This window comes from Macrobrachium rosenbergii, chromosome 8, assembly GCF_040412425.1.
Source record: "Macrobrachium rosenbergii isolate ZJJX-2024 chromosome 8, ASM4041242v1, whole genome shotgun sequence".
Lineage (NCBI taxonomy): Eukaryota > Metazoa > Arthropoda > Malacostraca > Decapoda > Palaemonidae > Macrobrachium > Macrobrachium rosenbergii.
In genome coordinates, this window is record NC_089748.1 from 69,494,736 (window position 1) to 69,515,349 (window position 20,614).

General features: G+C 37.8%; 1 protein-coding gene across 6 annotated transcripts in view; it reads left to right on the forward strand.

The window, feature by feature from the left end:
- Nucleotides 1-20,614, forward strand: part of LOC136840959 (soluble calcium-activated nucleotidase 1) — a 103,972-nt gene that overhangs the window by 45,143 nt on the left and 38,215 nt on the right. For all 6 annotated transcript variants that reach the window (XM_067107948.1, XM_067107946.1, XM_067107945.1 and 3 more), the window contains one exon: nt 4,557-4,689. In XM_067107948.1, the coding sequence (XP_066964049.1) occupies nt 4,557-4,689 (133 nt within the window). The remainder of the gene's footprint in view (nt 1-4,556; nt 4,690-20,614) is intronic.

A 20,614-nucleotide genomic window follows, 5' to 3' on the forward strand; every position in this document is an offset into this window, starting at 1 on the left:
AAGTTGTGGTATGAGAATCTTAAGTGCATACATAAATACTGTACAAGCCAAGGAGGTACAAATATAGAAAGCTTAGTGGCGTTTGCATGAAGGTAGATGTACAGTAATTGGCTGCAGCAATTTTTGCGTATTCAGAGGTTGACCCATTGCTCTAAAAAAAGTTTTCCACTGCCCTTAAGCCCTTCGCTCAAGTAGTAACTTTATTTTTCTTAATATTCTCCATTTTAGTGCACATATTCAAGAGTATTTGTAAATACAGCCCATTCGTCATGAATGGTCTTACACTGGCAGAATGCATCCAGAAAAATAAAGCTCATCAATTCAAGAAGAGAAAAGTCATCGTGTATTTTCTGTCAATCCCTACATCTTGACAGGAAGCTAGTACTTCTAATTCAGCTGTGTGCCTTCGTCCTCTTTTGTTGTGGTTTTGTCATTTGCTTTGTCACTTTTTTATTGGCATTGCATTATCATTGCAACTCCAAGTGTGTTGTGTTTGTTATTGTTATTTGCCTTCATGCCCACATCCAACAACCTTCTTCTTGTCAATCTTGTTGCTGTGAGTTGTGTGCTGTCCTTACTTCCTTCCATTGTTTTCATTCCTATATTTATGAATCATCATCTTTTTTTTTTGCAAAGTTGCTTCTTACTTCATTTCAGCTCACAGGGTTGTGTTTTGATGTTCATGCTGTTAACATAACATTATCTAAGTGCTTTGTTTGCTCAAGTTTTAGTTAATTTAGCTCCTTAATTCCTGTTGTCTACTCTGTAACAGTTGCCTCTGGGTTTAGAATTAGCTCAGCCTTCATTTTATTTTCTATTGTACAATTAAGTTTTGTTTTGGCATGTGCACTCTCTTTTCATAATGTTTCAGCATACTTGTGCTGACAAGGGAGAAAAGACCTGCAGCACATCTTATTTCATCCCTATTCTTAGCAACCATAGCTTGCAGCAAAGGTTCTCTATAATCTGGGACACAGACGTGATCCTTCAGGTGTTTGAACTAATCCAAAACCTCTGGTCAAGATCATTTAGGTAGATACGCTCAACCACCTTCTATTCTTACCATGAACCCAGATAAAAAGAGCTTTTTCTTTTTCATGATTATGATATGCATCTGCATGATCTTTTGGCAGCCATAGATAACTCATCCCCAACCGCAAGTATGACATCTATGGTATCTGTTGGGTGACCAAGGATATGGTTGATTTGGGAAGTCTTAGTGCCATAGTTGTTATTGGCATCTTGTCCTTCATTACTTCCCCTTACAGTTTCCAACTTCTCATCATGCGCATTATTGGCACTTGCTTTGCTTATATTTTTTCCATGTTCAAGAATCACAATACATTCTGTTGCATATCATTGTTATTAAAATGACTTCCAAGAATCACATAAAATTTTAAGATTTCTGGCTTGTTGCAGTTGTGAAGCATTGTATATAGTACACTGAAAAGTGATGTTCTGCTCAGTCCCTCCCTTGCAGGCTATTAGGGTGAACTAGATGACTGTACTTTTCAAAATTAAGAGGTAGTCATGGTGAATCTTGAACAATAAAAAACAGCTTTTATTCAGTGTTAAGCAGTGCCTGTCATGTATGCAAAAAATCATGCCCAAGGATGAAAGTATTTTTGATAAGACTAGTGGGAATGGGGTAGGAGGGTAATTGGAAGCTCCATTAAATTTCACAACTCTCCCTCTTACAACACTGTAGCCAACTTATTTTTTACTTACCATAGCTACTAATTCAAGGTGAGTTCTTATGAATAGTTTTCCTAAATTCTGAAATTACTTCACAGTTTTACCTTTTTGGATGAGCATTTCCTCAATAATTGAACCTCAGAAAGTATTACTTGCTCCTACACGAATACAAACCCTCGGTCTTTGCATATGGGATTAACTTTCAGCCAGCTGGAAATTTGGCCGTTAAACTTTTGCAAGATGGTTAAAGTAACAGTTACCGATGGTAGGGGCGAAAGCACCACCCACCGAGTCAGAGTGCATTCAGTTCTATGCAGTCAGTTTTCTTTTGGCAGCAGTCTAGCATAGATGTATGTTTATTTCTCTGTCCTGCTGTTAGACTATACCTTCTGTATTTGAATATTTTTGTTTTTATAATGTTTACAATTTTTTTTTTATACTTTGCATATATTGATATACTGAAAATTTCAACATGTTTTTCTATGTCTCAGTAATATATTCACTTATTCTTGCTACATAGCCATATTGACTCATTTTAGCTTGCAAAAGTTTTTGAGCCTTTCTCCTTATATATCATGTTACTTTTTCGTATTTATGCAAACCCAACACCTTCTCCTTGGTGTTTGTTTTGTGTATTCTGTTTTTTTTTTCTTTTTTCACATAACTGTGGAGAGTTGGAGGGATAGTTTCCAATTCTCGATGCCATCTGTTCTTTTTTTAGATGTCTCTCAACCTCGTTTGAGAACTTCCCTCTCCGACGTTCTTTTCATCTTTGTTCTGAAATGACTTTCCATGAACAAGCAATGTTTTTCCTTTTCGACTACACAATTTCTTGGATTGTTGTATGTATTAGTCTTTCAGATGTTGTGTAAATTGAGAGGTTCGAGACAAGGCAGGTTTTTCTTAAGTTTCCAGGCGAGGGTTTCGTATTCAGTCATACAATGATACTGCTTACCTAAACCTAGGAAGTTTTCCCCCCTCTCCCTGAATACGGAGGTTGATGTCACAAGATCTTTGAAAGTGCATTTGGTCCCGACTTGCTCTCCAGGACCAGTGGGAGTTCCTGTCTTGTTTTTTGACCTGTCTTTGTTGGGGGTGCGGGGGGTGTGAGTCAAAGGCTTGCTCCCCTCCCCTCTCTGAATGTCATTCTTGGCCTCTTGAGCAGTGGAGGATTCTTGCCAAGAGAAAGCATCAGAGGAGGAAGAAGGCACCATCTTGGAAGGGGTTTTCTCCTCCTTCAATGGCCAGTTCTCAGTCTCTTTCTGGTTCCTTCTATTCCCAATCTTCCTGCAGTTGCTTCTTCTTCCTTGGAAGGTTTTACCCCTACCCATTCTTCCATAGCTTTGCCTTTGGAAGTTTCGGGTGAGGGGTCATGAGATATTTTCTCTCTGGCTGCCCCTGCTGCTGTCTTGTTCTATTTCAGGTTTGGAGGCACAGAAGATGGCCGGCATCTGAGCTTATCTAGACCTTCCAGGGGTGTGAGTCAAAGGCTTGCTCCCCTCCCCTCCCCTCTCTGAATGTCATTCTTGGCCTCCTGAGCAGTGGAGGATTTTTTCCAAGAGAAAGCATCAGAGGAGGAAGAAGGCACCATCTTGGAAGGGGTTTTCTCCTCCTTCAGTGGCCGGTTCTCAGTCTCTTTCTGGTTACTTGTATTCCCAATCTTCCTGCAGTTGCTTCTTCTTCCTTGGAAGATTTTACCCCTACCCATTCTTCCATAGCTTTGTCTTTGGAAGTTTCGGGTGAGGGGTCATGAGATATTTTTTCTCTGGCTGCCCCTGCTGCCGTCTTGTTCTATTTCAGGTTTGGAGGCACAGAAGATGGTTGGCATCTGGGCTTCTCTAGGCCTTCCAGGAGTACCAACCTACAGTGGCCTATTTTCCCATTTCCTGTCCTCTTGTTTCCCATGTCGTCTGCCTCTACGGTTGCCAGCACTGCTGCTCCCCCCTTGACTGTACCAGTGGTGACAACCTTTTCGAATCAAGGATATTACATTCCTTTAATTTGAAATACCCAGAAGTGTGACGATTCAACATCTCTCTTCTTCAATAGATCAGAGGTATGGTCTCCTTCCTCTGCTCTTTCATGACCAGGAAGAGAGTAGCCAGGTGAGCCAAACTACCAGTCAGTTCAGAGATTTACTCAGAATCCTTCCTCCAAAAGTAAGTCTCCTATACGTAAAGACCGAGATTTTGTATTCTTGTAGGAACAAATGACAAATTTTTAAAGTAATTTGTATTTTTTCTAAGATAGCCTACATAAAGCTCTTACCACCCCTCATTCTCTTACCTAGGCCAAAAGGTAAACTGACTGCATAGAATTGAATGCACTCCGACTGGTGGGCGGTGCTTTTGCCCCTACCATAACCACCTTGCAAAAGTTTAAAAGCCAGATTTCCAGCTTGCTGAAAGTTAATCCCATATGTAAAGACCCCAGGTTTGTATGTTAGGAAAAATACAAATTATGTTAAAAATCTGTCATATTATCAGGTACCACTGAATAATGCTTCCGTTATTTTATAAGCCTCCCTTGTAAGTGGTAATTGTATAGGTAAAATGTGTTTTTTTTTTATTGTGTTAAATGTAGTATGAAATTAAACTTTGTTTCATTAATACAGACCTCATATTTTATACAGTTTCATCCTCTCAACACCAACATTTTAATTTACTCCGTAACTTGAGCTTAAAAAAATCCAGGAGTTAGAGTGACTGGTAATAGAGGGCTTCACCTTTGTTACAAGAATTGTGTAAAATCTTATTTTATGAAGAATTCAGCTAACCATTGGGCCAAAAGCATTACACAAAGTAAAATGATGTGTATTCGTAAAACAAAGCATAATTTAAGATGTGTATTTTTTCTTTCAGCACTTACCCTCTTACGGCTCCTGTGTACAGTGACCGTGGATACATAAGATATAGAATTGCCATGGTTACAGATCTTGACACAAATTCTAAACATCCAACAGAAAAGAACACTTGGATTAGTTACTTAAAGAAGGTAAAGTTAGTTATGTTTAAATTTGTTACTGCCACCTGGTTTCTTTGTTATTATTATTAATTATTATTTTTTTTGTGTGTGTCTATCATAGTCATCCTATTCGACTGGGTGGTTTTTATAGTGTGGGGTTCTGGGTTGTATCCTGCCTCCTTAGGAGTCCATCACTTTTCTCACTATGTGTGCTGTTTCTAGTAGCACACTTTTTTTGCATGAGTCCTGGAGCTACTTCAGCATCTAGTTTTCCAGATTTCTTTTCAGGGATCTTGTGATCGTGCCTAGTGTTCGTATGATTATGGGTACAATTTCCACTGGCATATTCCATATCCTTCTTATTTCGATTTTCAGGTCTTGATACTTGTAAATTTTTTTCCTTTCTTTCTCATCTACTTTGGTGTCCCATGGCATTGCCACATCAATGAGTGATACTTTCCTCTTGATTTTGTCAGTCAGCATCACTTCTGGTCTATTGGCACATATCACCCTATCTGTTCTGATACCATAGTCCCAGAGGATTTTTGCCTGATCGTTTTCTATCACTCCCTCAGGTTGGTGTTCATACCACATGTTACTGCAAGCTAGCTGGTGTTTCTTGCACAGGCTCCAGTGGAGGGCTTTTGCTACTGAATCGTGCCTCTTTTTGTGCTGTTTATGTGCAAGCACCGGACATTCGCTTGCTATGTGGTTTATGGTCTCATCTTTCATATTGCACTTCCTGCATATGGGTGAGATGTTATTTTTTTCCATCTGTTGTTCTTTGGACATACCTGGTTCTCAGGCCTGATCTTGTGCCACTGTTAGCATTCCTTCTGTTTCCTTCTTGAGTTCTCCCCTCTGTAGCCATTGCCATGTTTCATCGCTGGCCAGTTCTTTTGTTTGTCTCATGTACTGTCCATGCATTGGTTTGTTGTGCCATTCCTCTGCTCTGTTTTTCATCCTTCTTCTCTGTATATTTCTGGGTCTTCATCTGCTTTTATCAGTCCTCCTTCCCATGCACTCCTTAGCCACTCATCTTCACTGGTTTTCAGACATTGCCCCAGTGCTCTGCTCTCGATGTTGACACAGTCCTCTATGCTTAGTAGCCCTCTCCCCCCCCTTTTCGTGTTATGTATAGTCTGTCTGTGTATTTGCTCTTGGGTGTAGTGCTTTGTGTATTGTCATGTGTTTTCTAGTTTTCTGGTCTATGCTGCGGAGTTCAGGCTTCATCCATTCCACTACTGCACTGCATCTGATTACTGGTACTGCCCATGTGTTTATGGCTTTGATCATGTTTCCGGTGCTGAGTTTTGACTTGAGTATTGCCTTAAGTCTCTGCATATATTCTTTCCAGATCATGTCCTTCATCTCTTGGTGTTTTATATCCTCTCCTATTATTCCCAGGTATTTGTACCCTGTCTCATCTATGTGTTTGATGTTATCCCTGTCTGGTAGTTTTATCCCTTCAGTCCTTGTTACTTTGCCTTTTGTGTGTTGACCAAGGTGCATTTTTCTATTCCAAATGCCATCCTGATGTCCCCAGATACAATCCTTACAGTCTGGATTAGGGTGTCTATTTCCTTGATGCTCTTACCATACAGCTTGATGTTGTCCATGAACATCAGATGGTTAATTCTGTTGCCTCCTTTCTTGAGTTGGTACCCAGCATCCATCTTCTGCAGTACTATTGTCATGGGAATCATGTCTACTACAAGTAGTGAGGACAGTGAGTCACCTTGAAAGATCCCTCTCCTGTTGTGCATTGTATTTTTAAGGAAGCTGATGGTGTTTCCCTCTGCCCCATATATTTTCAGGCATTCTATTAGCCACGTGTGTGGTATGTCAAGGCTTTCTTGTAGTCAATCCATGCCATGCTTAGGTTGGTTCTCCTTCTTTACTATTCTTCATTACCATTTTGTCTATTAGAGCTGGTCTTTGTGCCCCTACACTTCCTTCTGCAGCCTTTCTGTTGGTGGGGGATGGTGTTTGTATCCTCTAGGTAGTTGTATAGCCTTTCACTGATGATACATGTTAGTAACTTCCACATTATTGGTAGGCAGGTGATAGGCCTGTAATTACTTGCTATATTTCCCTTGTTCTTGTCTTTCTGTACTAAGGATGTTCTCCTTGTGGTCATCCATTTGGGAGCATGGTGGTTTGTGATACAATGCTGGAGTAGTTCTGGTATTCGTGGGTGTAGGGCCTTGAAGTTTTTGAGCCAGTATCCATGGACTTCATCGGGACCAGGGGCTTTCCAGTTGGGCATTTTCTTTAGTTGGTGTCTGACTGTGTCTGTCGTGATCTCGGTGAATCTTTGTTTTATTCTCCCCATTTCTTCTGCCTTGATTTCCTGGAGCCATGTTGCATGTTTATTGTGTGATACCAGATTGCTCCATATGTTTTCCCAGAGTCTCTTACTTGGTTCGGCTTCAGGAATATCCTGGTGGTTGTCTTCCCCTCTTAGTTGGCTGTACAGTATAGTCTTTTCTGGTTGGTTGTGAAGAGTTTGTCATGTTGGTATCCTTTATTCCTGTTCATGTACCATTGGATCTTATGTGCTTTGGCTTTAAGCCTCTGTTTTATATCTCCTGTTGTGTTGTTTAGTCCCCTCTCCTGTACTTTGTATTTCTCATTCAGTTCCTCTCTTGTTTTCTTGCTTCTTAGCCTCTTTTCTGCCTCCTCTTTCAGTTTACTCAAGTCAGATCTCATTGCCATGATTTGTTTTTCCAGGCGCCTTTTCCAAGGCCATTGCTGTTTTAGTTTCTGTTGGGTTGGTTGTGATGGGGTGTTGGTGTTTGTATCCCCATGAGTTCTACTACTAGTCTTGCTCCTGCATATGCCAGGTTATTTATTTCTGTGATACTGATGGTGTAGGTTAGTCTCATTATTTCATTAACTTCGCTTATTTTTTCCCTTAGTTTCTTTGTGTTGTAGGCTTTCATGGAGGGGATCTTTGCTCTTCCTGTATCTGGCTTCATCCATTGTCTAATCTTTTCCCTTATTCTGACCTCTCTGTTACATCTTCGGTGTTTCCTCGTGTGTCGTTGTTTGGTAGCTCATCATTCCTGTTGTTTTCTGTGTCATCATCTCTTAGTTCGTTGTCTTGTCCGTTGCTGGGTGTTTTCTCTTTCCAGTTCCTCTCTTTCTGTTGTGGAGAGTCAGCTCTTTTTCTTTATGTTCCTTACTTGGTCTGCCAGCCTCTGCTCTGTTTGAGAGGTGTTATTTCTCTCATTCCAGATATTTACCAGTCTTCTTCTGTATCCACTTTCTCTCGGGTTGCTTCTGATGTAGCATCTCCATATTTCCTTATTTTCTTCTCTTGTCCATTTCTTCTTCTGGTTTGCCTCTGTAGTTCCAGTCTCTGGTTGCTGGTTACTGTTTTTGTGGTGGTCAGTTGCTGGATGACGACCTCCAAGTACCTGACCGTCTTCCCCGTCGACTGGGTTGTATACCTGGCTGCCTGACAAAGCTCCTCTGTTGCCAGAGGTTCCATTTATGTTGTTGTCATTTATTCTTTCATTTATTTACATCATTGCTGAGTTTTGCTATTTAACCCATAGCTGGACCCTACCCCATCAAGAGTAGGTACTCATTTGCAGCTGAGTAGACTGAGGAAATTATGGTAAAGATCCTTTCCCAAGGTATCAACGCCGAGGAGAGCGGTCATCCATCCAATGACTGACCAGCCCTAATGTTGCTTAACCAGTCCATTGATGAGCTAAACCACTCTGCCACGGTGCCCATATTATTATTATTATTATTATTATTATTATTATTATTATTATTATTAAGTATTTTACATGACCACTGAGCTAACTTATTTAGCTTTTGGTGTTAAGAATTTGCTGATGCCTATTATAGTATAATAATGTTTACGAGATGCATCTAATGATTATTGTTATTTTGTTGATATGTATTTTCATCTGCTAAATCCTACAAATACCTGCTTATGGAAATACCCTTTTCTTTTTAAGTCAGTTTAGAAGTAATGCAGCACTGTTTAAAAATTTTAATACCTGAATAAAAAGGAAAATCTTAAGTTTTTAAGAAATATAGTTTTTGAAATCCAATATTGGTTTTTCTTTACAAACCTATCACTTTATGATAGCCTTAAATGTGCAATACTCTACAACCTATTCTAGGTACACTTTAAGTATAGAAAAAAAGCTTTCACCTCACTGTTTGCACATCTGGAGTCAAGAGCAACCCTCATGCCAGTAAAATCATTCAAAGTGTTGTCTGAATTAGCATCAGAAAGAAGTGGGGTCAGGGAGAGGGCTCCAGGTTATTTTGTGTTGTAGGGATAGGTTTCTATGAATAGAAAAATTTTAGGTTTTAATTTTTATTTTCGTCACACCTGTCATTTTAAAATGGCCTGAATAGCTTTTTAAGTGGGAAGATTCTTTGTCATTACTACTATGTAAAGTTGAGGCCTTTGGAGCCAAAAGTTCTAGGGTTAACAACAGTTAATGAAATGGAAAGGTACCTTATTAGTAAACCAGTATTTTTAGTGGTTAAAACTCAATACTGTATAATTGGACCAGAAAGGAAAATAATTTATCCCAACCATGCCATGAGGAGGAAAAGGAGTCAGAGGAACTCTCCTTGTAACAAGAGGTAGATATTTTAACCCTTTCATATCTGTATAGTTATCACATCACTGAGGGCACATGAGCCCGATGTGTCTGGGAGCGCTTCGACAGTGCGAAAAATAATTATTTCGAAAATTCAGCAAAAATATAAATTTTATGCCAACAACGTTCATTTTGCTGTCCTTTTTTTTTCTAAATGTTTATATTTTATGGTGGAATAGTCAGAGTAAGAGTCCCAGCCCTCTAAATACAAAAAAATGTGAGTTATTGCGAAAAAAAAAATCTTTATTTATTTTCATTTTTTCGTTCAGAAACCCAAAAACTATGAATGTCAGGCGAATGAATTATTTTTTATGAGAAAGCCAACAAAATTCTCTAAATATCGACATATAAAAGAATGGAAAACGAATAAGTCCAGCTGGTGAAAAATTGATAGAAAAAAGGGAAGAAAACAGAGCGCTCTGCCCGGCGTATGGTGAGAATTATCGCTAGGAAAAGATTTTTTGAAGAGCCCTATCTCGGTTATTTTTCATAGAAATTACTTTGTAAATATACGAAAATGTAGAGGAAAAGTTGAAGAATAATGTGAGAGTCAAGAAAATGGCTTTGGTAATGACAACAGTTTCATTTTGACGTTATAAATTGATTGAAACGAAAAAATGTTACCGTTGTCAACATTATCGTTCAGAGCTCAAAAGCTATAACAGTTAGGCGAATGGATTATTTTTATGAGAAAGCCAACAAAATTCTCTAAATATTGATATATAAAACAATGAAAAACAAATAAGTCCAGTTGGTGAAAAATTTATAGAAAAGAGGGTAAGAAACAGAGCGATTTGCCCATATGGTGAGAATTATCGCTAGAAAAAGTTTTTTGAAGAGCCCTATCTTGATTTATTTTTCATAGAAATTACTTTGTAAATATACGAAAATGTAGAGGAAAAGTTGTAGAATAAAGAGAGAGTCAAGAAAAATGGCTTTGTAACGGCAACAGTTTCGTTTTGACGTTATAAATTGATTGAAACGAAAAAAATGTTACCGTTGTCAACATTATCGTTCGTAGCTCAAAGGCTATAACAGATAGGCGAATGGATTATTTTTATGAGAAAGCCAACAAAATTCTCTAAATATTGATATATAAAACAATGAAAAACGAATAAGTCCAGTTGGTGAAACAATTTATAGAAAAGAGGGTAAGAAACAGAGCGATTTGCCCCGCGTATGGTGAGAATTATCGCTAGAAAAAAGTTTTTTTTGAAGAGCCCTATCTCGGTTATTTTTCATAGAAATTACTTTGTAAATATACGAAAATGTAGAGGAAAAGTCGTAGAATAAAGTGAGAGTCAAGAAAAATGGTTTTGGTAAAGGCAACAGTTTTATTTTGACGTTATAAATTGATTGAAACGAAAAAAAATGTTACCGTTGTCAACATTATCGTTCGTAGCTCAAAGGCTATAACAGTTAGGCGAATGGATTATTTTTTATGAGAAAGCCAACAAAATTCTCTAAATATTGATATATAAAACAATGAAAAACAAATAAGTCCAGTTGGTGAAAAAATTTATAGAAAAGAGGGTAAGAAACAGAGCGACGGTTTTGCCCGGTATGGTGAGAATTATCGCTGAAAAAGTTTTTTTGAAGAGCCCTATCTCGGTTATTTTTCATAGAAATTACTTTGTAAATATACGAAAATGTAGAGGAAAAGTTGTAGAATAAAGTGAGAGTCAAGAAAAATGGCTTTGGTAACGGCAACAGTTTTATTTTGACGTTATAAATTAATTGAACGAAAAAAAAATGTTACCGTTGTCAACATTATCGTTCGTAGCTCAAAAAGCTATAACAGTTAGGCGAATGGATTATTTTTTATGAGAAAGCCAACAAAATTCTCTAAATATTGATATATAAAACAATGAAAAACGAATAAGTTCAGTTGGTGAAAAATTTATAGAAAAGAGGGTAAGAAACAGAGCGATTTGCCCGCCTATGGTGAGAATTATCGCTAGAAAAAGTTTTTTTGAAGAGCCCTATCTCGGTTATTTTTCATAGAAATTACTTTGTAAATATAAGAAAATGTAGAGGAAAAGTTGTAGAATAAAGTGAGAGTCAAGAATAATGGCTTTGGTAACGGCAACAGTTTTATTTTGATTTATAATTTGATTGAAACGAAAAAATGTTACCGTTGTCAACATTATCGTTCGTAGCTCAAAAGCTATAACAGTTAGGCGAATGAATAATTTTTTATGAGAAAGCCAATAAAATTCCCTAAATATTGACATATAAAATGGAAAACGAATAAGTCCAGTTGGTGAAAAAATTGATAGAAAAGAGGGTGAGAAACAGAGCGCTCTGCCGGCCTATGGTGAGAATTATCGCAAGAAAATTTTTTTTTGAAGAGCCCTATCTCGGTTATTTTTCATAGAAATTACTTTGTAAATATACGAAAAGTAGAGGAAAAGTTGAAGAATAAAGGGAAAGTCAAGAAAAATGGCTTTGGTAACGAACAGTTTCATTTTGACGTTATAATTGATCAAACGAAAAAAAAGTTACCGTTGTCAACATTATTGTTAAGTAGCTCAAAAACTATAACAGTTAGGCGAATGAATTATTTTTATGAGAAAGCCAAGAAAATTCTCTAAATATCGACATATAAAAAAATGAAAAAACGAATAAGTTCAGTTGGTGAAAATTGATAGAAAAGTGGGTAAGAAACAGAGCGCGCATGAAGGCATAAGGTGAGAATTATCGCTAGACATTTTTTTTGAAGAGCCCTACCTCGGATTTTTCATAGAAATTACTTTGTAAATATACAAAAATGTAGAGGAAAGGTTGAGGAATAAAGTGAGTCAAGAAAAATGGCTTTGGTAACAGCAACAGTTTTATTTTGACGTTATAAGCTGTTCGAAACAAAAAAAAATGTTACCGTTGTCAACATTATCGTTCAGAGCTCAAAAGCTATAACAGTTGGGTGAATGAATTATTTTTTATGAGAAAGCCAACAAAATTCTCTAAATATCGATATATATGATAATGAAAATGAGATTCAGAGCCCTGCCTAAAATCCAGACATCTCTTATGTGATGCACTAACAAATTTCCGCTAGTTTTACCGTAAAAACTTTGCGAAAGCATGTTGGAGACTGTTCTCGATTGACGCCGCTGTATGTAAACAGCCACACGTGTTTACCCAGCCTCGCATTTATGGTCTCTGACAGAAGTGTGGCCTGTCAGGCCTGCGGTGCGATCAGCTGATGTCATTGTGAGAATTTTACTACGCCATGGATTTGTATGCATGCGCAGTAGAGAACTAAAAATTTATAGAAAATAGAGGATACCAAACAGAGTGTTTCCAATAATGTAATCCTACATTTTATAAAAAAAAATGTAAGATAACAGAGAGAAACGTGGGTAGGATCAGCTGATTTCATTGTGGGAAATTTACTATGCCGGGAATTGCGCATGCGCAGTATAGGCACTGCTTGCCTGAAGCGTGTCGATGCCTGAGTTACGGTCCAAGGTATGCTTTAGCCTATGGAAACCACCAACTGTCCGAAAATAAAAAAATTTACCCCTACCACACGTCGAAAAATGTCGGTAAATTTTACGCTCAATTACGCTAGTCAGACAAGAAGGGGGTAGGGGTTATTAGCGTAATATGATCGTCAATTGGGCAGGAAGGGTTAACCTGCAGTGGTGGTACAACCAATAGAGCAAGTGTTAGGTTTAGTGTATTAGACCCCACTGATCCCAACCTCTTGAAGAGGTAGGAGCCTTAGGGACCCACTGTAGGGACTGAATGCACTCTTATACCTTCCATCTCTGCAGCGGGTTCAGCCAAACTTTGGGAATCCTTTATCCTTTTACTCCTTCCTCTGTTTTCTTGCTTCCCTCTTCCTGTATTATTGATGACATTTGCATGACACTGAAATATGGAAAAGACTGCTCTTATAACTTAGATGGAGGGTGGAGGTGGACAGCATGACACTCTGCTTGTAAAACTGGAGCACCTGACGTAACTGAGCGAGGTGAAATTTACGCCAAACCTTGCCCTCAGTGCTGGGTCCGATCTCGATAGACTGACGACCTCTTAAGGCACTGAGGGTCACAGTGTGTATCCAGGTGAGGACCCCAGAGCAGTTACTACTGTGGGTAACAGTTTTGCTCCTCCTCCTGTTGGGCTTCCTTGGTGAGAGGGACTGTCATCCTAGACGAAATTAAAATACATTGTCATATGGTGACACAACCCATAAACCTTTTGACCTCTGGCTTGCCAGTGGAAGACTCTGAAGGACACTCAGTTCAGTTAAATAAAGATGGAATTAATACATTAATACCATATAGAAGGCCAAGGAAAACTAGATATGGACAAGACCTAACCTTGACACACTTTGCTCTCTCTTTGGAAGTGGAAACCGACAAAAAAATATCAGCTTTAAAATTAGAAAACTTCTTATTAAATTAACACTCGACGTCTGAAATGTCATTCAGACATTAAAGACATATGTGGTTGATACTGGGATGGTGGAGACAAATGGCCTTATTTCTGCCATAAACTTCCGTTTCCCAGTCATCACAAAATTCTGAAATTCTGTCTTCACATGGTCGACTGTTTCAAAAATGAAGAGACAGAAGTCTGATGCCTCCCAGTGAGGTTATTGGTTCTGTAAAATTATTGTTGTACTATATTTTCCATTAAGCTGGAGAAACGATGCTTCTATGGCTGTCATTAGTATGGTTACTTCTGTTTGGCTTTCATTGCCATATCATTAGGCAGGATAACCGTCTCCATCATTGGTTTCTGAATTCCTACTGAAGGAGAGACCCAGTGCCATTCAGTTTCAGGAAAGACCACTCTGTCCCAAAATTTCATATGCTCAACCTCAACCAGTTTTCCTTTCATTAATGAGGTATATCTTCCATTTGGTGAAAGGATGCACATTGAGGTGCCTTGCCAAGGATTATCAGCATCATTCATTGAGGATAAACAGTGGCTACACTATCAAAAGTTGAAATTATGGGCTAAAACAGAGAATTAAGACCATATGTCCGAAAAACACTACAGTGCCAAAACTGTATAAGTATGCACATACAAAGAAAAATTGCTAAAATACATGTGTGTATTGCGGATCTAACGAACATGACCCACATGGAAATGTGGTGAACCCAAATGCTTAGACTGTGGGCAGAATCACCATGCAAGGTCTAAAGAATGCATGTACTAGTGTATATATACAGTTATACCTTGGTTCACAAACTTAATTTGTTCGAGGACGCAGTTCATGACCCAAAAAGTTAGCGACCTGAATCAATTTTTCCCTTGTAAAATAATGTGAATACAAATGATTCATTCAAACCTCAGAAACACTGAGTTTTTTAACATTTCTTTTTTCTGGGACAAAGAATATAGACTTAAATTAAAATAACCTTAATTATATACAAATACAGTAGCTCACCGAAATGACAGACTGTGGTATATCATACTTATAGATATATCAGTGCAAAATGGAAATGTCAATTTGAGGGTTTCGTCTTCAGATCGAGTGCCAAACTGTTTTTTCAAATCAGGCGCTCTTAGTGGGTACACCACTCGCTTACCAGCTCCCTTGAGTTATTGTGACTGTTTCTTTATTAATTTATGTTGCTCTCATCTCTTAAAATTATGCTAAAGCTTTTACTGTCCTGCAGTTTATATTAATAAATAGCTGTTTGCCAATGTTAGTTACCATAAATAACACACTTTTACCAAGAGGTGTTACAATTGTCTTGTTAAAAACTTGCTTATTTTCAATGTATTTTCCATAAATAAAAATCAAATACATTTTTATCCATCCGTCATGCAATGGAGAAGGTGTTAAGAAAGTATGCCACTAACTTCAAGCACCAGGTATTATAGCTGTGGCTAAAGAAACCAATAATTAGCAAGACTCCAAAACAATTTGGAGGGAAAAGCAATGCCTGAAACTGACAAATCACACATGTATTTCATTTGATGTATTGCGTTATAAATAAATTCTAAACCCAGATTTGATCATTTACGAAAGAAATGTATCATTGAGTTAAGTTTCATTCGGCAACTAAAGTCAGTGATGATGTCAGTAAAATGCAATCAGCCGATGATTTTAAGAATGTAAACAAAATCATAATGCAAATGGCACAGATCACTCAGTTCATATTTTGTAATACTAATACGATACAGTCGACCCTCATTAAGACGGACTAATAGGAGAGCCACGCTGTCCATCTTAGCTGATAGTCCAGTTTAACAGGCGATATCTATACAGTATATATATACCTGTACTGTAAATACTTATAAATATACTGTGCTTTATTTCATTATTTTTATAAAGAGTACAAATAATAAACCAATGTAGAAAGGTCTGAATTAAAACTCATGTTATAATATGAAAAATGAAGAATGAAGCATGATGAATTCAGCCGCATATGTATTAGATGCCTAGGCCGAGACATGAATGCATAATTGTTAAATAAAAAGAAGTGGAGTCTCTAAAATGAAAAGTAAGATGATGAAATATAGATTACAGGTACACATTCCTTTACCCGAAATCCTCGGGGTCAGATGTGTTTCGGTTTTTGGAATTTTTCGGATTTTGGAACTGTGGGGTCAGGAGCATAATCAAACATCACTATTGCAGCGAAAACGTTTTTTCTGTTTTTTCATTTTTTTTTTCATTTTACTTATTTATTCATTATAGCTTATTATTATTTATATTATGATACTGCTATATGAATAAGAGATAATTGAGATCATCAGTAATAAAATAGTGGGACAGTTAAAACCATAAGTTCACTAACACATGTTGTTTTCAACAAAAACATTCCGTAAAATGCAAAAATATACATGATCAAAATACTGTAATTGTAATTCAACTTGTGAATTTTAACGATAAGACTATAAAATACATTTCATCATATCGATCTTGGAGAGGGTTGTTTTTAAATTGTTACTAACATCGTCATCAGTTTGCAGACATAAAGCTAAGGACGGTCTGGGAATAGGATTCGCAAGTGATGACGCATCACCACGACAGACTGTTGTGGGATTTTTCATACCACTATATTAAAGCTAAAATTATTGTTGAATTCTTGTTTTCATGAAGAAATAATTGTATAAAGCAGATTGAGTAATTTTTGCCATCAGCAGTCAAATAATGATGATCATGGCAACGTTGATACTTAGTGCCGTCATGACATATGTGTATAAATAGAACAGAAGTAGAGGGCTGTCATTGGCTAGCAGATCTCCATGGCAACCAGCCAGCCAGTCAGGTTTTAGCTGTACAGGCAGCCCCGTTTTACGATGGGGGTTCCGTTTTTACACCGTGTCGTAAACCGAAAATCTTTGTAAACGGAAAAATCGTTGAAAATCGTAAAAAATCCTAAGAAAACCTTACTTTTAATGCTTTGGGTGTATTGAAAACGATGTAAACTGCATTTTTATTGAGTTTTTCATCAAGAAAATCTCCAAACTCTGATTATTCTGCCGTTTTGGAGCCATATTTCTTCTGTCGGATCGGTGTATGACGTGTCGTAACCCTGGAACATGCGTCATAACCCGGAAAATAATTTCTGTTGAATATATTTGAAAAGCGTCGTAACCTCGGAACGTTGTAAGCCAGACCCATCGTAAATCAGGAACTACCTGTATTCTGTCTGAGGAAGAACTTTTTGTTCAGAGAAACTGACTATGACATAAGTGCATGTGTTTTGAATACAATACATGTACGTAGTTTTTAATAGTTATGTATTTTACTGATTACCTGAAGAATAAAATGAATTCCCTCTTATTACTTTGAATGCAAAATTGTTAGTTCAGAGATTCTTCAGCAACAAAATTTTTTTTTTTTTTTTTTTTTTTTTTTTTTTTTCCCAGAAGATATTTACTAATGCTGCATTGACATACCTTTAAAACAAAATTCTTTTCTTTAATGTCTCTCGAGGATAGAAATATGCTGCATAGAGGGAACTGGCAATTTTCTTTTTCTCAGTCACTCTCATGTCATTTGCCATGTAAACACAATTATTGTTCAGTAACTTGGCTTTTGTCTTCGTAAAGTTTACCTATCATGTCTTTTCTTTCCTGAAAAATGTACAAAGCATCGTACTGTAGCTGCCAGTCAGGCAGCAGATAGGTACAACTGTTAATGCTCAGTGATTGGCTACAACACTTCTTACTGTTCCAGACAATAGCGTTTCTTAATGACGGTACATACTATGCGAAAGTTAAATTGGTTACTAGTTAAAATGATTTCAGTTTAGTATAGTACAAATACAGAACAGTGTATATAAAGTAAAAATATAAATGGAAAGTTTTTTATTTACCTTTGGTAAATAAAAAAGAAAATGGTACGCGTACGAGCGGAGGAACAGTAACTATCTTAAATCATGGTCGAACACTATGTATTTTAAATCTGTTGGCCCTCTTCAGTGTCCGTCTTATCCGATATCTGGATTAACGAGGGTCAACTGTAATTGTAAAAAAGTATCAGAATGCAAATGGCACAGATTGCTCTGTTCCTATTTTGTAATACAATAATATGACAATAATACATGCAGTATGATTAGATACAGTAAAACAGTTTAATTAGAATTATCATGATTCTCAGCACAACTAATATTCGACTTTTGCAAATTGATATATTGGTGTAACAACCTAACTAGGGCAATAGTCTCTCTCTCTCTCTCTCTCTCTCTCTCTCTCTCTCTCTCTCTCTCTCTCTCTCTGCATTTTGTTGACCTCCATACTTATGATGATGCTCCATCCTCCACTAAAAAAACTGGAGCGCTTTCAATGGATCCTTTTGGGGAATGTTTGCGTGTGTGCGGACTGAAGCACGGTTCGCAGACCGGAACAAAAATTTTCAAACATCTGGTTCGTAACCCGATTTGTTCGTTAACAGGACTGTTCGTTAACTAAACCCAAGTGTGCGGCTGGTATTCAACAGTGTTTCGCCCTTTTCAGATAGTTTTATTATATCATATCAGCTTTCACTTCCATGGAAATGGCTTTTTTTTTCTTCGTACCACTGCCATCAGGAAAGTTTGCCTTCTGCTTGGGAGTCATATTGCAATTAAAAAATTCCCCAAAAAGCAACACAAATGAGAGAGCAAATGAGACACAATTCAAGATGGCGAATAGAGAGCGAGTGATTGATGCGGTCTTCCCCGTATTCCGCTGCGAGACAACATTATTTGTCATTTCTGCGCGAAGTTTGTATTTACGTCTGAATGACAGAACAAGATTTTTTTAATAAATTTATCAGAGATTGTGAGACGTAACCATGAAATGATGTGGGTTGAGTGTGTCGTAAACCAAGACCCTACTGTATGCTCTTTTGAACAGTAATAAATCTGTTCCTGGAAGTGACAGTATTTATTTTGAAATGATCTGCCACTTAGCACCTTTGGCAAAATCATACTTGTTATAATTTTACATTCATTTATGGCTTCGATGATTGGTGAAGTGCAATAATAATAATTCATATATATCAAAACCAGGAAAGGATCCTAGTAATGTAAATAATTATAGACCAGTGTCCTTAAGTTGTGTATGCAATTGATTGAAGAAAATGGTAAATGCACAACTACTGTGGCACATTTGTGACAAAATTTTGGGTCCCACCCAATTTGGTTCACAATATAATAGATCCACATTAGATTTTCTGTCCATTTTGGAACACCAAATATGTAGGGGGTTCAAAAGAAAACCAATTACTACTGTAGCTGTCTTTTTTGACATTCAAAAAGCACAAGACACTACATGGAGGTATGCAATATTAAAAACATTACAGTACATGGTATTAACGTAAGTGGCCGTTTACCAAAATTTATCAAAAACTTTGACACCATGCTGTTCAGGTGGGAATTGATGTTTTGTCAGACATTTCTGCTTGAAAATGAACTTCCACAAGGAAGCGTTCTTAGTGGCACATTGTTTACTTTAGCAATTAATGATATTAGTAGTAATTTTCTGTTGGGACACAGATCTACTAGCTTTGCTAACAGAAGCTCCGAGAGAGCTTCCCCCTTGGCACAACCTTCTATGCCAACCACACGTCGTGAAGTTTCACCAGTCGATAGGGTCCTCATCTCTTCACGTTTGGAGACTGTGGTATCCAGTGTCTCCTGCAAGCGAGAAGCTTTTCTCACAGAGCAGCATCAGAAAAGTCTGGTTATCTCAGAAGGTCTTATACACCCGTGTACCAGGGAAAGTTGACCGTCTACTGTGATTGGTCTCCAGTCGGAACTACTATTCAACAAGTAGTAGATTTCCTCATTTTTCTCTGAAGGGAGAAACTCCTTTCATTCTCAGCCATCAAGGTATATAGGGCTGCTCTAGGTTTAGTTCATGTTTGAAGGATGTAAACCTATCATCTTCATGGGAAATCTCTATTCTTCTCAGGAGTTTTGAGAAGTCCTGCTCCCCGAGAGATCTTAGACCTCCTAATTGGGACCTAAGACTGGTGCTTAGCAGTCTCACATGTAGTCCTTACAAACCCTTATGGGCTTCATCAGAGAGGAATTTAACCCTCAAGACAGTTTTCCTTCTAGCCTTGGCCTCTTAAGAGAGTTAGTGAACTTCATGGACTCTCTTTTGACATTAAACACATGAGGGGTTGGGGGACTGTAGCCTTCGAATTGGTCCTGGAATTCGTAGCTGAGACTCAAAATCCCTCAGTTCACGACAACAGATTCAAGTCTTTTTCTATCCCTTCCCTGAAGAATTGCTTTTATGTCCCATAAGGGCACTGCATAACTATCTAAAAAGACTTGACATCTCAGCCAGGGTTGTCAAAGACTTTTAGTTAGTACAGGCTGGAACAAGAAGGAAGTGTCCAAGAATACTATCTGCTTTTGGCTACGTTTAGTAGTCAAGCAAGCCTACAGTTCTTCACATTCAGATGCCAACACAGTGCATACAAGAGCACCTGGTGTTAGGGGTCTAGGCCCTTCCATCCCTTTCAAAAATAAATTGTCAATTCAAAGGATTTTAAAGGATGGTACATGGCTTTGCCAAACCACTTTCACATGCTTCTATTTGTGGGGTGTTGTCCATAGGTCCTTGGACACTTTTTCCTTGGGTCTGGTGGTTGCTGCTCAATAACTTGTGTAACTCATCCAGTGCCCCTAGCAGGACAGTTTGTATCTTCCTTAGGTGTTGGTTTTGAAAATGAGAATGAATGGGATGACTGGTTTTCTTCCTTTCTCTTTTTATCCTCTACCAGCAGGCAGTGGAGAAAATTAATCCATCATGCGCTGGAACTGGTCAGATACAGGTGGGAGAGCCCCATTCCATTAGTTTTTTATTGTTTGTACACAATACAAACTATATATGGAAGCAAGTTC